Genomic DNA, 13,717 nt, shown 5'->3' on the forward strand with positions numbered 1-13,717 from the left:
TACTCAACCGCCCTCAAGAAAGAAAACGACCAGACGAGAAAGAACACGACCAGAGTATTAGCTATTCATTGTTAATACACGTAACTATCTTTTTTTTTCACCAGGCAAGCAAAGATTAATAAGGTACTATTTTAACCCCACGTGTTCTCAGTCTGCGCTTGAGATTACGGGTCTTTTTGCAGGAATAGTAATTATTGTTTTAATCGCCGGCACTTTAGTGCACAAAGTTGTGCGAATCAACATTTTGTATACCTCAGGTTGCGCATGTAAACATGAGATTTCTGGCTTCCTTGGTAATGTCGCTTTAATAGCCACGGCGTCATATCCACGTGCCGCGATTCCATGTGCCTCGTGCAAGTAACAGTGCCAAAATCAGCTTTCACACTCTTATTCCTCATTTTCTAATCGTTTTTATTCGAACGTGATCGTAAATTAGAGCATGATTGGGGTTCCATATTAGTTATAAATGCGCAGCCAAAAAGCGAGATAGGCACGAACACTACGAACTCGTTGCGTTGTATGATATCACAAAAACGACCAAACAGAAAAACGTAAGCCTGGAGATCCTAGCCCCGGCTATGCGCTCGGAAATACCGGAAATGTTGTTGCAACCGACTTACAGCCGAAAAATCAGCTAATTATTTTAACCGTGTCACGGAATAGGTTGTGACATCTTGTGTCCCGCTACTGCTTCACTCTGAACCCCTTCAAACCTCGTAGAACTGAGCATTTTGATCACAAGGGACCCGGATGGGAAAAATAGAGAAGGGGGGGGGGGGGCGATATCGTGACGTACAAAAATAACTGCGAGAAGGATCCGTGGAGCTCAACGGTGGATGTGAACCAGTCAATGCGTACATGCCAAGATCTCGGCAAAAAGAAATCCGTGTAGGAACTCCTGAGCACTTCACGTGGTCCATTTCCAGCACGTTCGCGTCGGAAAGCCTGTCAACAACTTGAGCTCCGTCGTCACGACAAACCCTGTTATCACGAGCTTACTCAGCTAACACTTCAGCAAAGCTTCCCTCCACCCGTAGACCTCGAACAAACAAACAATTCTTCAATCGTATCTACGACAGCGAGCGACGTACGGCAAAGCGAACGTGCGCGCAATGCAGCATTCACCGCCGGACAACAGACGGGCGCGTGATGTTACGTACCTCACCTGAGCGCAGCGCAGGTGCCGAGTCATCGAGTGTGCTACACGACGAATGCATAGTCCAACCGGCCGTGAAAAAAACACGCCGACGAGCGAGCAGCCACCTGCAATTTGCCCCGGCAAGGCGGTCAACAGAACAGACTCCCGGGCGGCACGGACTCGCTCCTCGGAAGGGTCCGCGCCGTTGCTGTCGCCTCTCCCCATTGTCATCGGCCTGCCGGGCAATCGAGTCCGCAAGGCGGCACAGCTGTTGCGCACCTGATAAGGCCCCCGCCTTGGCTGGAAGAGGACACGGGAAGGGCTTCGCGCCGGCCGACTGGCGGATGCGGGCGCGGTGCTCGCGGCACGCCCTTGTGTTTACAAAGCTTGTACCTGGCTTTCTAAAGTTTCGATTGACTTCGAACTGACTTCGCCGAAAAAACTAACCCCGCAATGACAGATACGGCGAAACTCAACGTCCCTGTTTTGCAAAGCCGGAGGGCGTGCAGCACCATTGTCTGTGTGCGGGATTGCCGCCCACAACGAGCTCGGCGCTTATCATCGGGTTACCGGCGTCGCCACCCAGCGCAAGAGGTTCCGCGGTTGCTACGGGACAGGCTAAAAAACGAGTTCTGCAGGCCGTCAGCAGGGCGGTATTTGTAGAAAAGGCCTCGGCGCAAGTTTACTTTCTTTGAATACCGCGCGGTCAGCAGCCGACGTTCCGCAATTCGTTCTCTACTCATGACGCTAAGATTCTCGTGCTATTTGATTAGGTGAGGTGGCACGGCTGAACAAAGGGACAATGTTTGGGTCTGCATGAAGTGCACACGCTTGGTTAGGGCAGATCGACGCGTATGGTGCTACGCTAACTTCGCCAGTGCAGCTAGTGTAGGCAAAGAAAACTGGCCCTACAACCGTTCGCTGACTGTTTAAATCGCACGTCACGTACTCCACCTTGGGTCGCAGCAAGGGCTTCTTTATACTCCCGCTGGGGGTTCGACGGAGTAGATGCGTAGCGGATATCCAGGCAATTAAGCAAACCAAGTTTAAGAGAACTTGTCGAAGCGTTACACATTAAAAAAAATCGCCGTGTATCTGCTCCTTTCGTTGCAAATGTCGACAGAAGACGATAATTTGTCGACATTTGCCAAGTAAATGCCTCCCTTCGCTTTCCCGCTCACCTCTCATGTTCTTCCTCTTACGTCGTGCTCCTCCCAAAATAAACACGCTAAAGGTTTGCTCAAGTCAATTTAAATTTACCGCGTTCCACTGCTCCAGGCCGGGTGCCTCGATGCCAGCGCTGCCGCACGGCGGAGACGAGCGTGAATCGAGGCGCCCTGTACTTCAACGTGTATAGAACCGTATAGAACGTATATAGAACAATAAATATCCATTGTGTATTAATTTTCTCTCTTATATTTGCGCAATGTCTTGTTCTTGTTCGACAATGTTGACAAGTTGACAAGTATTAACATATAAACCGGACTTAGACGTTTAGATTTGGCTGTGAGTATATAGGACTCTTGCGCAGACCTCGCTTAACTTAGGCCGGGGGCTGAATCGAGTCACAGACAGACAGACAGACAGACAGACAGACAGACAGACCAAAATGTGTGGGTTTAAGTAGCCCAAGAAAGAATACCGTCTTTAAAAGATGGGCGATGAGCCGCATTAGCCAAACTTCGATTTCGCTCACCGATTGTTTCACTTCCCGTGCAACACTTCCCTCAGTCCACGAAGGCCGAGTTTTCCCTGCGCCGTTCCCGTGTGTTTATTTTTTGTTGTATATTATCCCTGGAGTGATTCTTTCCCTTGTGCTCCAGGAGAGGTACTTCGTTTTCATTTATAAATATGGGCGATGATTGTGCGTCAACCACGTTCCCATTACACTGCGCAGCGCTGAAATAGCTTTATGAATGTCTTACTAATCATCCATACCTACACTGTACAATTATTTACACCCTTTTTGTCTTTAACACGATTACACCCTAACAAAAAAAACCTAAAAGAACATCCTTTTAAGGGGTGTTAGAAACGACGAAACACCCTGCTAAAGGGTGTTTTCTTGTGTCTTTGCTAGGGTGTAAGTGTGTTAGTTATAGGTATTGAGTAAAGAGGCATAGGCGCCTAGCTGTACCACCTGAGTATAACCCGTTGAGTTATACGCATTGGAAGTTCCCCTTAACGGTGCAAACGGTTTTAAAATGTAGGTGGCGCATAAGGCAGGCAACCCACCACTGTGACACACGCCCCGCGAGCAAGGTGCCGTGGCCCGACAAGAACTTTCGGGCGAATTTTTTTTTTTTTTGTACGGTTAGATAAGTTTGAGTGCCCTTTGTGCATCCGTACGTGTTCCTACCATACTCGCCCGACGGAGTAAATCAGTGTCCGCCCTTTTGTGTTCGTTCTTCGCGTCTATTTTTAGCGATGAAGTATGCCTATAGATAAGGATAACAACGGAAGATTATGTTTCTTGGGCTACTTAACCCATAATTTTGGTCCGTCAGTCCGTCCGTCCGTCCGTCCGTCCGTCCGTCCGTCCGTCCGTCCGTTTGTCTGTCTGTCTGTCTGTCTGTCTGTCTGTCTGTCTGTCTGTCTGTCTGTCTGTCTGTCTGTCTGTCTGTCTGTACGATAGCAAATCATACACTACAGCTATAGCAGAAAACTGTCGCCTGCTGTTGCCAGCGCTACCTCTTGGCGGAACTTGAGAAATCACACGGCAACAGCAAGAAAAGGTTCCACTAGATATGTTCCACGTTCTGCTTGGATCGCACGTGGAGCAGGGCAACGTGGTTCTATAAACGTTTAAGTAGGACGCCTCGATTCACGCGCGTCTCCGCCGTACTGCAGCGCTGGCATCGCGGCACCCGCCTGAAGCAGTGGAATGCGGTAAATTTAAATTGACTTGAGCAAACCTTCAGTGTTTTTACCTTGGGAGGAGCGCGACGGAAGAGAAAAAGCATGAGAGGTGAGCGGGAAAGAGAAGGGAGGCATTCACAAAGACTATTGCCTTTTGTCGACGTTTGCAACGAAAGGAGCAGATACACGGCCATTTTTTTTTTCTTCTAGAGCTATATACACAAGGCTGGTCGAGAGGGAGAGGATATCGCCCCAAAATTTTCAACACGAGCATTAAGGGCAGGCATCAGTTCGGGGAGTCGTCACATCAGAAAGGGACCGCGTGAGTGTGATAGTTGGTACTCATAGTAGTGAAATGTAGCGCAGAAAAAAAACACGGGGACAAAAAGTATACGCATGGACAAGCGCTATCTATTAGCGCTTGTCCGTGTGTATACTCTTCGGCCCCGTGTGTTTTTTCTGCTCTCCATTTCACCACCGTGCATAGGTCCGCTGGAGCAGAGGTCTCGAAGGAGAATAAAGCTGATTAAGCCGAAAAAGGCTGAGCACTGCAGTCATTCCGCTTAGCTTGAGTTCCCTAAAACATTTAGGTTTATTCTCGAGGAGCGGGATTATTGTGGAGCAGGATAAGTTCACGTCGCCACTTGTGCCCAGGCGAGACATTTTGACACGTGTATCTATGAGGAAGCGTTTTGTGACGCAGCGACAGATTTTCGCCGCAACCAGCCACATAACGCATTTCGGTTCGGAATAGCCCGCACCTTCACTCACCGCCAAAGCGAAAACTGACATCAGGCGCACTGAAGCACAATATCTTCAGCGGTGGATATGGGGGTCGCAGCACCAGTCTCTTCTGGCTGCCCACATTGAAACTCTTTGTGCACCTCTGCCAAGCCCGTTACCGTCGGAGGACCATGAGGCACCCCCTTCCTCCGAGGACTCAACTCCGCGGCTCGGACTTGAGCTGCAGAATAAAGTTTCATCTCTCTCTCTCTTCTCGCTGCAGTGTTCTACCTATCAGGGCTTTCTTTTATGCCCCAGGACAATCCCTCGCAAAAACAAAAAAATACATTCAAATTTCCATCTTGGGAACATAAAGATAACGCAATGTATGCAAACAGCCTATTCACGAGTATAACATAAAGATAAAACCCGGAAGACAGCTATATTTTCCTAGTTGTATTTATCGCAACGCTCCGGTCTACACATGCAAAACACATTCGTCGCAGGGACGATTGCGGCCCTCTCCGACGACCTATAAAATAACGGACCAGGCTCGGTGTCGCGTATCTGTTCAGTATGCGGGCCACTTCCGAAATTGTCTTACAGTCTCTCGTCCGGCTACTACCCTGTCCATTTCCTGCCGACGTAACGTACCGAGATTCCAGTGACATTGTCGAGCGAAATAAAAACGCTCGTATTCCAGCAAACCCATTCTCGACGACAAGAAGCTCGCGAAGACAATGGAACATGCGCGAGAATAGGAAAATAAAGCTGCAGTGCAGAGAACATCCACTTGCACCCATACAGAAACTCTAGACGCGTGAAAAGGAGGATACATGAAATATAAGAGCTGACCATATGCCCTATACTTATATAAAGCTGCATCCTTTGAGTGCACCTCTATTTTATATTGTCACGAGCGAAAAATGACGCAGTTGTCTTGAAAGAGAAACAAGCTTATTGGAGCGAACTTGTGCTCCCCTAAACACTCAAAAAATACGCAGGCGGCGAAGCAGCAGTCAACAAAGTGACTTGCGCAGGCGAGTGTCGGCGAATGGAATGCCACGGCGTCTGCTCTGCGAGCATTTATCTCTCGGCGCGAGGGTTTCACGAACAGTCGAATTGCATCCAGAAAACTGTAGATCAAACAAGATTATTCTAGGCTGGTGACGTTTTTCGAAACACTGTCCCTACCAAAGGAGATAACACGTGCGGCATAAAGAATGAAACAGGCGCTTCACTTGCCCCACGGATAACACAGAACACAGTCCGACGCAGCCGGTCGGCAAAAACAAAACATAACAAAAAAATTCAAAGCATGGTTCGTGGCAACATGTCAGTATATGAGTGATAATTATTCTAATGTATGAATCAATATTCGGTCATTCACGCTAGCAATTATTCGTGCAACTATTGATGGAAATATTGAGGTTCTTGCGAATTACTCAACATGCAAATGAAATACTTTTGTCGGCAAAGTGAGTCATTCAAGGGTAGCACAGTGCGGGAGTGGATGGAGTAATGACGGGGAATGTAGCCGAAGGATGGGGAAGGGAGTCTCGGCAGCAGTAGTGGGAAGGGCCATCAACTGCTTCGTTTTCTAGAGCTGTTCAAAAATACCAGGAACGGCTTCCTGGTTGTGGTTCGCGGGACATCTCAACGTGGTGATGACATGAGGTATACGCTGGTAGCGGGAGGAACTCAAGTGCCCCCCACTTCTTCCGAGAGGAACGCTGAAGGGAAAAAGCAGAAAAAACGCGAACAAGGGAATAATTATCGTCGCAGGGCAGAGGTTTATGCGCATTTCTGCGGCATTATAAACCATCGCGCTATTTTATTATTTTGTCAGCGGCTATTGATAGCATTGGTGCGCACGCGAGTGAGACAGAGGGCGGTAGTTATATAAAGAAATAAAGACATGAACTTGTTTCCTTTCTCAAATAGCTTGCGAAGAAGCTAGACGAAAAAACGAGCTGTGAAATCATTTATAATTTTTCCGAAGGTAAGCCGAGGCATGTGTTTTTCAAAAGGGGAAGCCTTTCAGGGGAAACATCGGGTATTTCAAACAACCACCGAGCGCGCCTACGGTTGACTATATCTAACGACAACTCGCTCTGGTGGCTCAGTGGTTAAGGAGTTACACCATTGAGAAAATACATCAGGTTCGGTGAAACATTTATGTGTGCGCAGAAATACTTACGCCGAAAAGCAAATTACCAGGTGGTTCGAATAAAATTACCAGTGCCTTAGCTCGGCTATGCCAGGATATACATAGCGTGAGTTAAGGTTCAACTGGTTATTCTTAGGTTTTCTGGTTGTCTAGGATTAGCTGATTATTATGCCTACTGCTGCTAAAACGATTTCCAATCCAATCCTATCCAATCCAATCCAATTTAATCCAATCCAATCCAGTCCGGTGCGCCAGCTGTACGCCGTGAGACGGCACTGCTCATCGCGCATGCGCAGCACGGCTCTCCTGCAGGAGTCACGCGAAACTGCTCAACCTCGGCCTGTGTAGCTCACGCTACAAATACTAATTGCCCTCTACTACAGAGCGCTTCGCCACAGCCCAGGTGCGGCATCGGAGCTTAACCCTTCCGACCCTGGTGGTGTCAATAGACGAAACCCCATAAGATTTCCTCTACCGCACAGAGAAAACCGAAATTGCTAATTTTCTGGGGAATCGATTGTAGGGTTCTAACAGTTCTAACGCGCCGACGCAACGCAGACGATGAGGCGCGCCGTACTGGAGGGCTCCGGATTAATTTTGACCACCTGGGGATCTTTAGCGTGCGTTGAAATCTCGTACACACGGGCGTTTTTTCTTTTCGCCTGCATCAGAAAAGCGGCCGCCGTGGCCGGGAATCGAACCCGCGACCTTGTGCTCAACAGCGAAACGCCTTAGCCACTGAGCCACCGCGGCGGGTATTTTCTGTGGAACCGTCCTCCAAGGATGACTATTGCGATAGAGATCCCCATCGATCGTTGCGTTTTAGAGGAGATGTACGCTACAAAAAAAAGAAAAGCTTGAGTAAACACAAAATCACGACGTTGAGGCTAAAAATAACAGAGGTACTCGTGTTATTCCCAAACATTTTGTAGGTGCATTACGAAGCTCATATTTTGTCACAAAAATGAGGAACATGTATAAGAAATTTTCTGCTCAACATAACATTTTTAATTACAATGTGTTCTTATTAATTGCCTAATTTATAAATCAGTTAATACTTGTACAACCAGCTCTATTTTTGTTTGCGGGCTTATGGGAACATTCAAATTTATTCGAAGACACCGAAAACAATTTCTTGCTTGGAAAAAAAAGAAACCAGGGCTGGAAGGGTTAAAACCCCCATAAAGCGGGCTTGGGCCGGGCCAGGGCCTCAAAATCAGGCCCTTGCATTGCTCTACCTATATTACGTTACCCACCGCGGTGGCTCAGTGGCTAAGGAATTCCGCTGCTGAGCGCGAGGACGCGGGTTCGATTCCCGGCCGCGGCGGCCGCTTTTCTGATGGAGGCGAAAAGCAAAAACGCCCGTGTGTACGCGATTTCGGCGCACGCTAAAGATCCCCAGGTGGTCAAAATTAATCCGGAGCCCTCCACTACGGCGCTCCTCATCGCCTGCGTTGCGTCGGCGCGTTAAACCCTAGAATCAATCAAACCCCCATTTGCACTTCTGTTTCTTGTACGGTACGGTACGGTACGACAACTTTATTGATAGTGCCTGCAGACGGCTTGTCGCCCTGGTCTTGTTAGGGTACTTCGCCGCGACGCGGCCTTGACGTCGTCTCGGTTGGTGTCGCCTCTACTTTGGCCGCGGCCCCGCTACTTCCTCGGGTCGACCACGCCGTAAAAACACTGCGTTAAATTGAAATAACGAAGACGAAGGACGGGGGAACACAAGATGACGACTTACGAAAGCGCATTTCGTAAGTGTGCATCTTGTGTTCCGCCTTCGTTCGTATTCGTTAATTTCAATTTAGCGCAGTGTTTTTACAAGAAATTAATTACCAACTAGCCCAGAAGCAAGCTCTCATTGCACTCGTGACTCTACAACGAGGCATCCGCAGTCTAATCATACGCGCGTTGTCCAGCCGACAATAATGTAGTGCACAGCGCCCACCCCGTCCTCCTCCTCCCACGGTCCGGTGGCGACAAACTAGGCGCCCCCATCTTGCACGCATATCAAAGAGGCCACATCTCGCGCGTCCACTTTCCCGGTTTCAAATACGGCTCCTTTTCCCTCCACCAGCGCCTCTCTCCCTCACTTAACCGTTGTTCCCACCCTGTCCCCTCTCCTCCGTTGCCGCCGCCGCCGCCGCTTTCATGGGACGCGTCAAGCGTAGCGTGACGTCCCGAGTTGTGCAGTGTGCCACAACAACGGCGCGTACAAACGAATGTAGTACGGCGAGAGAGGGTTCAACAACAGGGGACCCCAAAAATGAACTCCGCGTCACGTGGATCAGTTTGTCTGCCCACCGCGAGGAAGACGGACAGCTTCGCCGGTGCCGCTGCGATACAACGCGAGATCGGAACGGTGTTGTGTATGTGTGCGCGCGACGATGATGATGGCTCGCGAAGCTGGAGAAGGATGACCACGGCGGCTGTAGAGGCGCTGGACTGACGTCGGAGTCGTACTGGCAACAGGTTTGTCATGTTATCGCTTCTTTCAATCGGCAACCCGTCGCTTGACCAACTCACGATCGGTTGTGGGTAATAATTGCGAGACATATTACGACCGGTTTTGTTCGCACTCATGCGAAGAGTGCGTGTTCGGTTGTCGAAGAGCGTAAATCGAAAACTCGTAAATCGTAAATCGTAATGTGAAGAAATTTCAGCCTTTATATGGATTTTAGTTCATGCTGCTAATAAGAACAGCCTTGAGAAAAAAATGAATTTCTTGGTAGCACCTTGAGGGGATACGAATGAGATATTTGAAATTGATTGAAAAGCGGAAGGAAGAGTGTGTAATTGAAGGGTAAATGACAAAAAACGCGGTGTTCTAAGAAGGAAAAGTTGGCGCTTAAACGATGTCGAGGAGGTGGTGTTTTTGGTACGGAACACAGTAATAAGGATTTAAAATTTCGACCAGTTCACGTCCGGGCGCGAGCTTCTAAACGTTGTATCGGTACTACTCCATGATGTATCTTTTGTATTCGTCGCACACGGGACTGAACTGTTTTTAATAATGTATTTATTTACGCTGTTTTCTGTCAGTGCATCACCGGTTACTGATGTTCGCGAAAAAAACTATTCTACCGATGAAAAAAAAAACATTCAGCGGATTGACTAACACCAGAAAAACGGCTAAACAAATAAATAATCCCAATCAATACATTTAAATGCAATTAGTGATTCAAATCAATTGACTAGTAAATAATTTTATACCAAAGAAATTGATCATTTAAGTATATACTGTCTCGTATTCCTTCAGCATTACGCGGCTCTCAGGCATTCGGCATACGAAGAATCACAGGCACTAAAAAATGTATCATGATGGAAAAATAAGCATCGGTCAAAATCACCGTGAAAATAATAGTTGCATTGAGTTAAGGTTTCTGTGCGCGTGCGCGTTTTAGGTCCCTTCAGCTATATTTTTACTTCAAGTAAATTATAATTACTTCAATAAAACGTGTTGCTGGAATAGTTGGTTCATGCCAATCACTTGTCTCTTAAAGTCAATTCAATGTATGCAAGCCCTATAACTATACCTGTATTAGCTAAACTTGAGCGTTAATTAAATCTAAGCCGCAAATCGCGTGCTGGAGTCTAGATATGCACTGGGGATCGTTCTTACCGTAAATCACCCGTGGGATTGCCCACTCGCGCATGTAAATGAGTGACAACGTGTGTGTACAGTATATACAATTCCTATCCGTTTCAATCCAATCCAATCCAATCCAATGCTCCTCGCGCATGCGCAGCACTGTGTACACGGACGCATGCAAGCCCAGGACAAAGCGAGGACCTAAGGTGCTTCACCCCTAAAAGCCCTTGCATGATTGGTATCAAGAGCGCTGGGTACGCTGTCTCTGTCCCCTTCTCCTACATTCACCCCCCCCCCCCCGCACACACACACACACACACAAAGAATAAATAAAGAGACTCTCCGCGCATTTGTCCTGTAGGGCAGTCGGGCTCGGAAACGTCGTCACAACATTCCCCGCCTCCAGCAAGGTCATGAACCCTCCACTTAATGCGACAATAAAGAAAAGGAACCGAACTGAGCCCACAAAAACCGCGTAGCGGCAAAGGAAGAACAAAAAATTAGAGCAACAGACATGTGCTTATTAGCATAAGGCACCCAAAAAAAGGAACGCTTGAACAAAAGGGGGTATGAAAAACGAGGGCCGGGCCTTACAAACGGTGAAGAGTGGGGGGATGTTTATTTTTTCAGCTGTGTGGGCTCAGAAGAGCGGCATACGACCGACGTCCACGGGATATCCTTTGGCCCAATTTCGTCCCCGTTACCTGGTCAACACCCTCGCTATGGGAGCTTGCCCAGCCGCGAGCACTGGACAAGGCGGCGACGCGAGCGGTTGCGTTGTGTTATCGCGTGGAAATCTAAAACTTCGGAACATTTGGGTCGGATCTGAGATTCAATTCAGTCCATCACTGTTCGAAACGCAAGTCCTGGCACTCGTCAGGCATGGAGCCGCAGATTGAAGCGTAGCTGTAGCCTGAAGCCATGGTCACAGCCCTGAGTTTCCAGGCACGGTGGGCAGGCCAGGGCTGTAAGGCAGGCAATCGTGATCACTATTCACTGTATACCGGCCCGGTGGTGATGATGACGATTGCGATTATGTGTAATTTACGGACGGATCTTGCTTGAAGCGAAGCATATTGTAAATAAATAAACAACCAACCAGCCAAAAAGAATAATACAAGTTATTAAAGCACGATGACCCCTAAACACTTCTTTTAAATTTTGAATGCGAAAACATATTACAGTCCAGTTGAACGCCGCAGAGGGATTCTTCGAGCTGATACGTTGCCGCCCCAGTAAAATGGGAATTCGCGAAGCGGTGGCGTGAGCGCCTGATGGCAGCCGTCCTCCTCACTGGCCAATCCACCAGAGTGGGTACATGGGGTTTAAAGGAGCCATGAAGACAAAACACAAGTTGGGTTTATTAGAAAGACTGCTTAGTCCCGATAACAATGACACCAATAGCATCGCAATATTCGAACAAATAACAGAGATATGAGAGAAAACGTGTGAAGCAGTCGCGACCCCCTAGCCAATTTCCCGCAACTTTTCTATGACGTCACGGAACCTTGTTTGTGCGATTAGCGGCCGCCTAACTGACCTGCCGCGACGACACATGACTGGACGTCTGTAATGGGGCCTCTAGTTCCATTTGACCGCATCACTTGAATGCTAACGTTCAGTTAACGCACTGAAAATTGTGTTTTATTGTTGGCCCGTATGACGTCATCCTTGCTCATAACACGTCACTGTGGCGCAAAATTTGAAAGTTTTTAAATACTTCTTGCTTTTTTTTCGTTAAAAAACATGTTTTGTGGCTGTAATGTAGCTGAGCGAGATACTGAAGCCTAGTTCTGTCAAATTAGACGAAGTTGTATTTTCTCTTCATGGCTCCTTTAAGGGCAGCTTTCCGGCTCACCACAGTTGTTACAGAAGTGGTTACTTTGGAGTTTTAGAGCGTAATACGAAGTATTTTCGTAAGGCTAATACAGAAGGCCAACGCTTGCTTTGGGCGCAGTTTTTCGTTTAGATCGCTGCTCTACCAGGCTCCAGACCTATGTAAACTATCGGGTTTCAAAGCATGGACAGTAGCTTTTGACGGCGAATTAAGCAAACAAATTTAGGGAAGCTTGCACTCACGCGCGAGACTTGAATGGCGCAGCTGTTGTCGGTGAGCATTGCCGGACACATAGTTAAGTTCCAGTATCATTGTTGTTTGCATAGTTGCGATGCTGGTTATCGTCATAATATGCATAGAAGAGGCTGTCGTCTCCTTCCGACGGCGAGTGGTCGATGCGAAGTCATCCTTACCATTGTACTAGACTTCCACCAGTTCTTCGTCATCGACTCGAGGCAGCGGGGGCGGGTTCTGCAAGTCGTCTCGGGAGGGATTGGCACACTCGTAGCCACGTCTGCAATTATCCGTAATGGCTTCTAGAGAATGCGGCGGCCGCGTTGACCTTTTACAAGCAGGGTGTCTTTGCAACTTTAGCATTAGCGCTGGCAGAAGCGCCAACTACGGGGGGGCAGTGGGGCTCGTGCCCCCCCCGGACGGCTTTACGGGGGGGCAGAGCCCCCTCCGGCCACGGCTGAGGATTTTTTTAAGGGCTTGGCTCGGCTCTGCGCCCGTCGACATCGGACTGTTGGGCGTCCTGTCTGCCAACTATTGTTTACAATAGGGGTTGGGGTCTTGAAAGACAGTTCCGTCCTCCCGATGGGCAGGGGGAAGCGCAGGGCCGTGTCGCTTTTCTTCACGGTGAGTTAGACGTTCTCAGTGTGCGGATTTTTGACAACAATGTAGCGCTGCGCTTGGCTATGGTGGCCAGAAGGGTGGCCCTTCTAGCCACCATAGCTTGGCTTCAGCAGCAAGCGACATTTTGTTGGGAGCATAGGTCGGCGCACTCACTCGTGAGTACACTCATTTGTACTCAAACTCACAAGTGAGAACGATGATGAGTGAGTATACACCCAGATTAAAAAAGTGAGTATGATGACGATTGAGTACAGGGGTAAGTCCACTACTCGTGAGTACAGAACTCATGAGTATGAGTGCTCATGAGTATGAGTACTGGTGAATATGGTATTCATGAGTACACAGTACTCATGATTACAATACTCATTAATACTGCATTTTCGAGCGCTTGCACTCGAGAGTACATGCACTCGTGAGTACAGCAGTGCAAACAAGTTCCATCACAAACTCAAGTCTGGACGCATGTGTACGAGTTTCAGACATTTAGCGGTGGCGCTGTGCTGCTTAACTCTCAAGGATGGCAAAATCAGGCAACGAAAA

General features: G+C 48.3%; 2 protein-coding genes across 5 annotated transcripts in view; one reads left to right on the plus strand and one right to left on the minus strand.

Annotated features, from left to right (window-relative positions):
* The window catches only part of LOC144163394 (1-phosphatidylinositol 4,5-bisphosphate phosphodiesterase delta-1-like), an 85,937-nt gene extending 84,581 nt beyond the window's left edge, over positions 1-1,356 (minus strand). Inside the window, exon 1 of one of the 2 annotated variants that reach the window (XM_077694368.1) lies at positions 1,166-1,356. In XM_077694368.1, the coding sequence (XP_077550494.1) occupies positions 1,166-1,217 (52 nt within the window). In that variant the 5' untranslated portion in view covers positions 1,218-1,356. Of the gene's footprint in view, positions 1-1,160 lie in introns of both variants that reach the window. The other variant, XM_077694370.1, reaches the window with a different exon arrangement.
* Positions 1-13,717, plus strand: part of LOC144163393 (uncharacterized) — a 65,781-nt gene that overhangs the window by 11,915 nt on the left and 40,149 nt on the right. The window contains exon 1 of one of the 3 annotated variants that reach the window (XM_077694364.1): positions 9,033-9,365. The exons of the other annotated variants lie outside the window; for them this stretch is intronic. The gene's annotated coding sequence lies outside the window, so the exon portion shown is untranslated. Of the gene's footprint in view, positions 1-9,032; positions 9,366-13,717 lie in introns of those variants that run through there. 3 annotated transcript variants of the gene reach the window in all.

This window comes from Haemaphysalis longicornis, unplaced genomic scaffold (genome assembly GCF_048455015.1).
Source record: "Haemaphysalis longicornis isolate Haplotype H1 unplaced genomic scaffold, Haemaphysalis longicornis Haplotype H1 scaffold_12, whole genome shotgun sequence".
NCBI lineage: Eukaryota > Metazoa > Arthropoda > Arachnida > Ixodida > Ixodidae > Haemaphysalis > Haemaphysalis longicornis.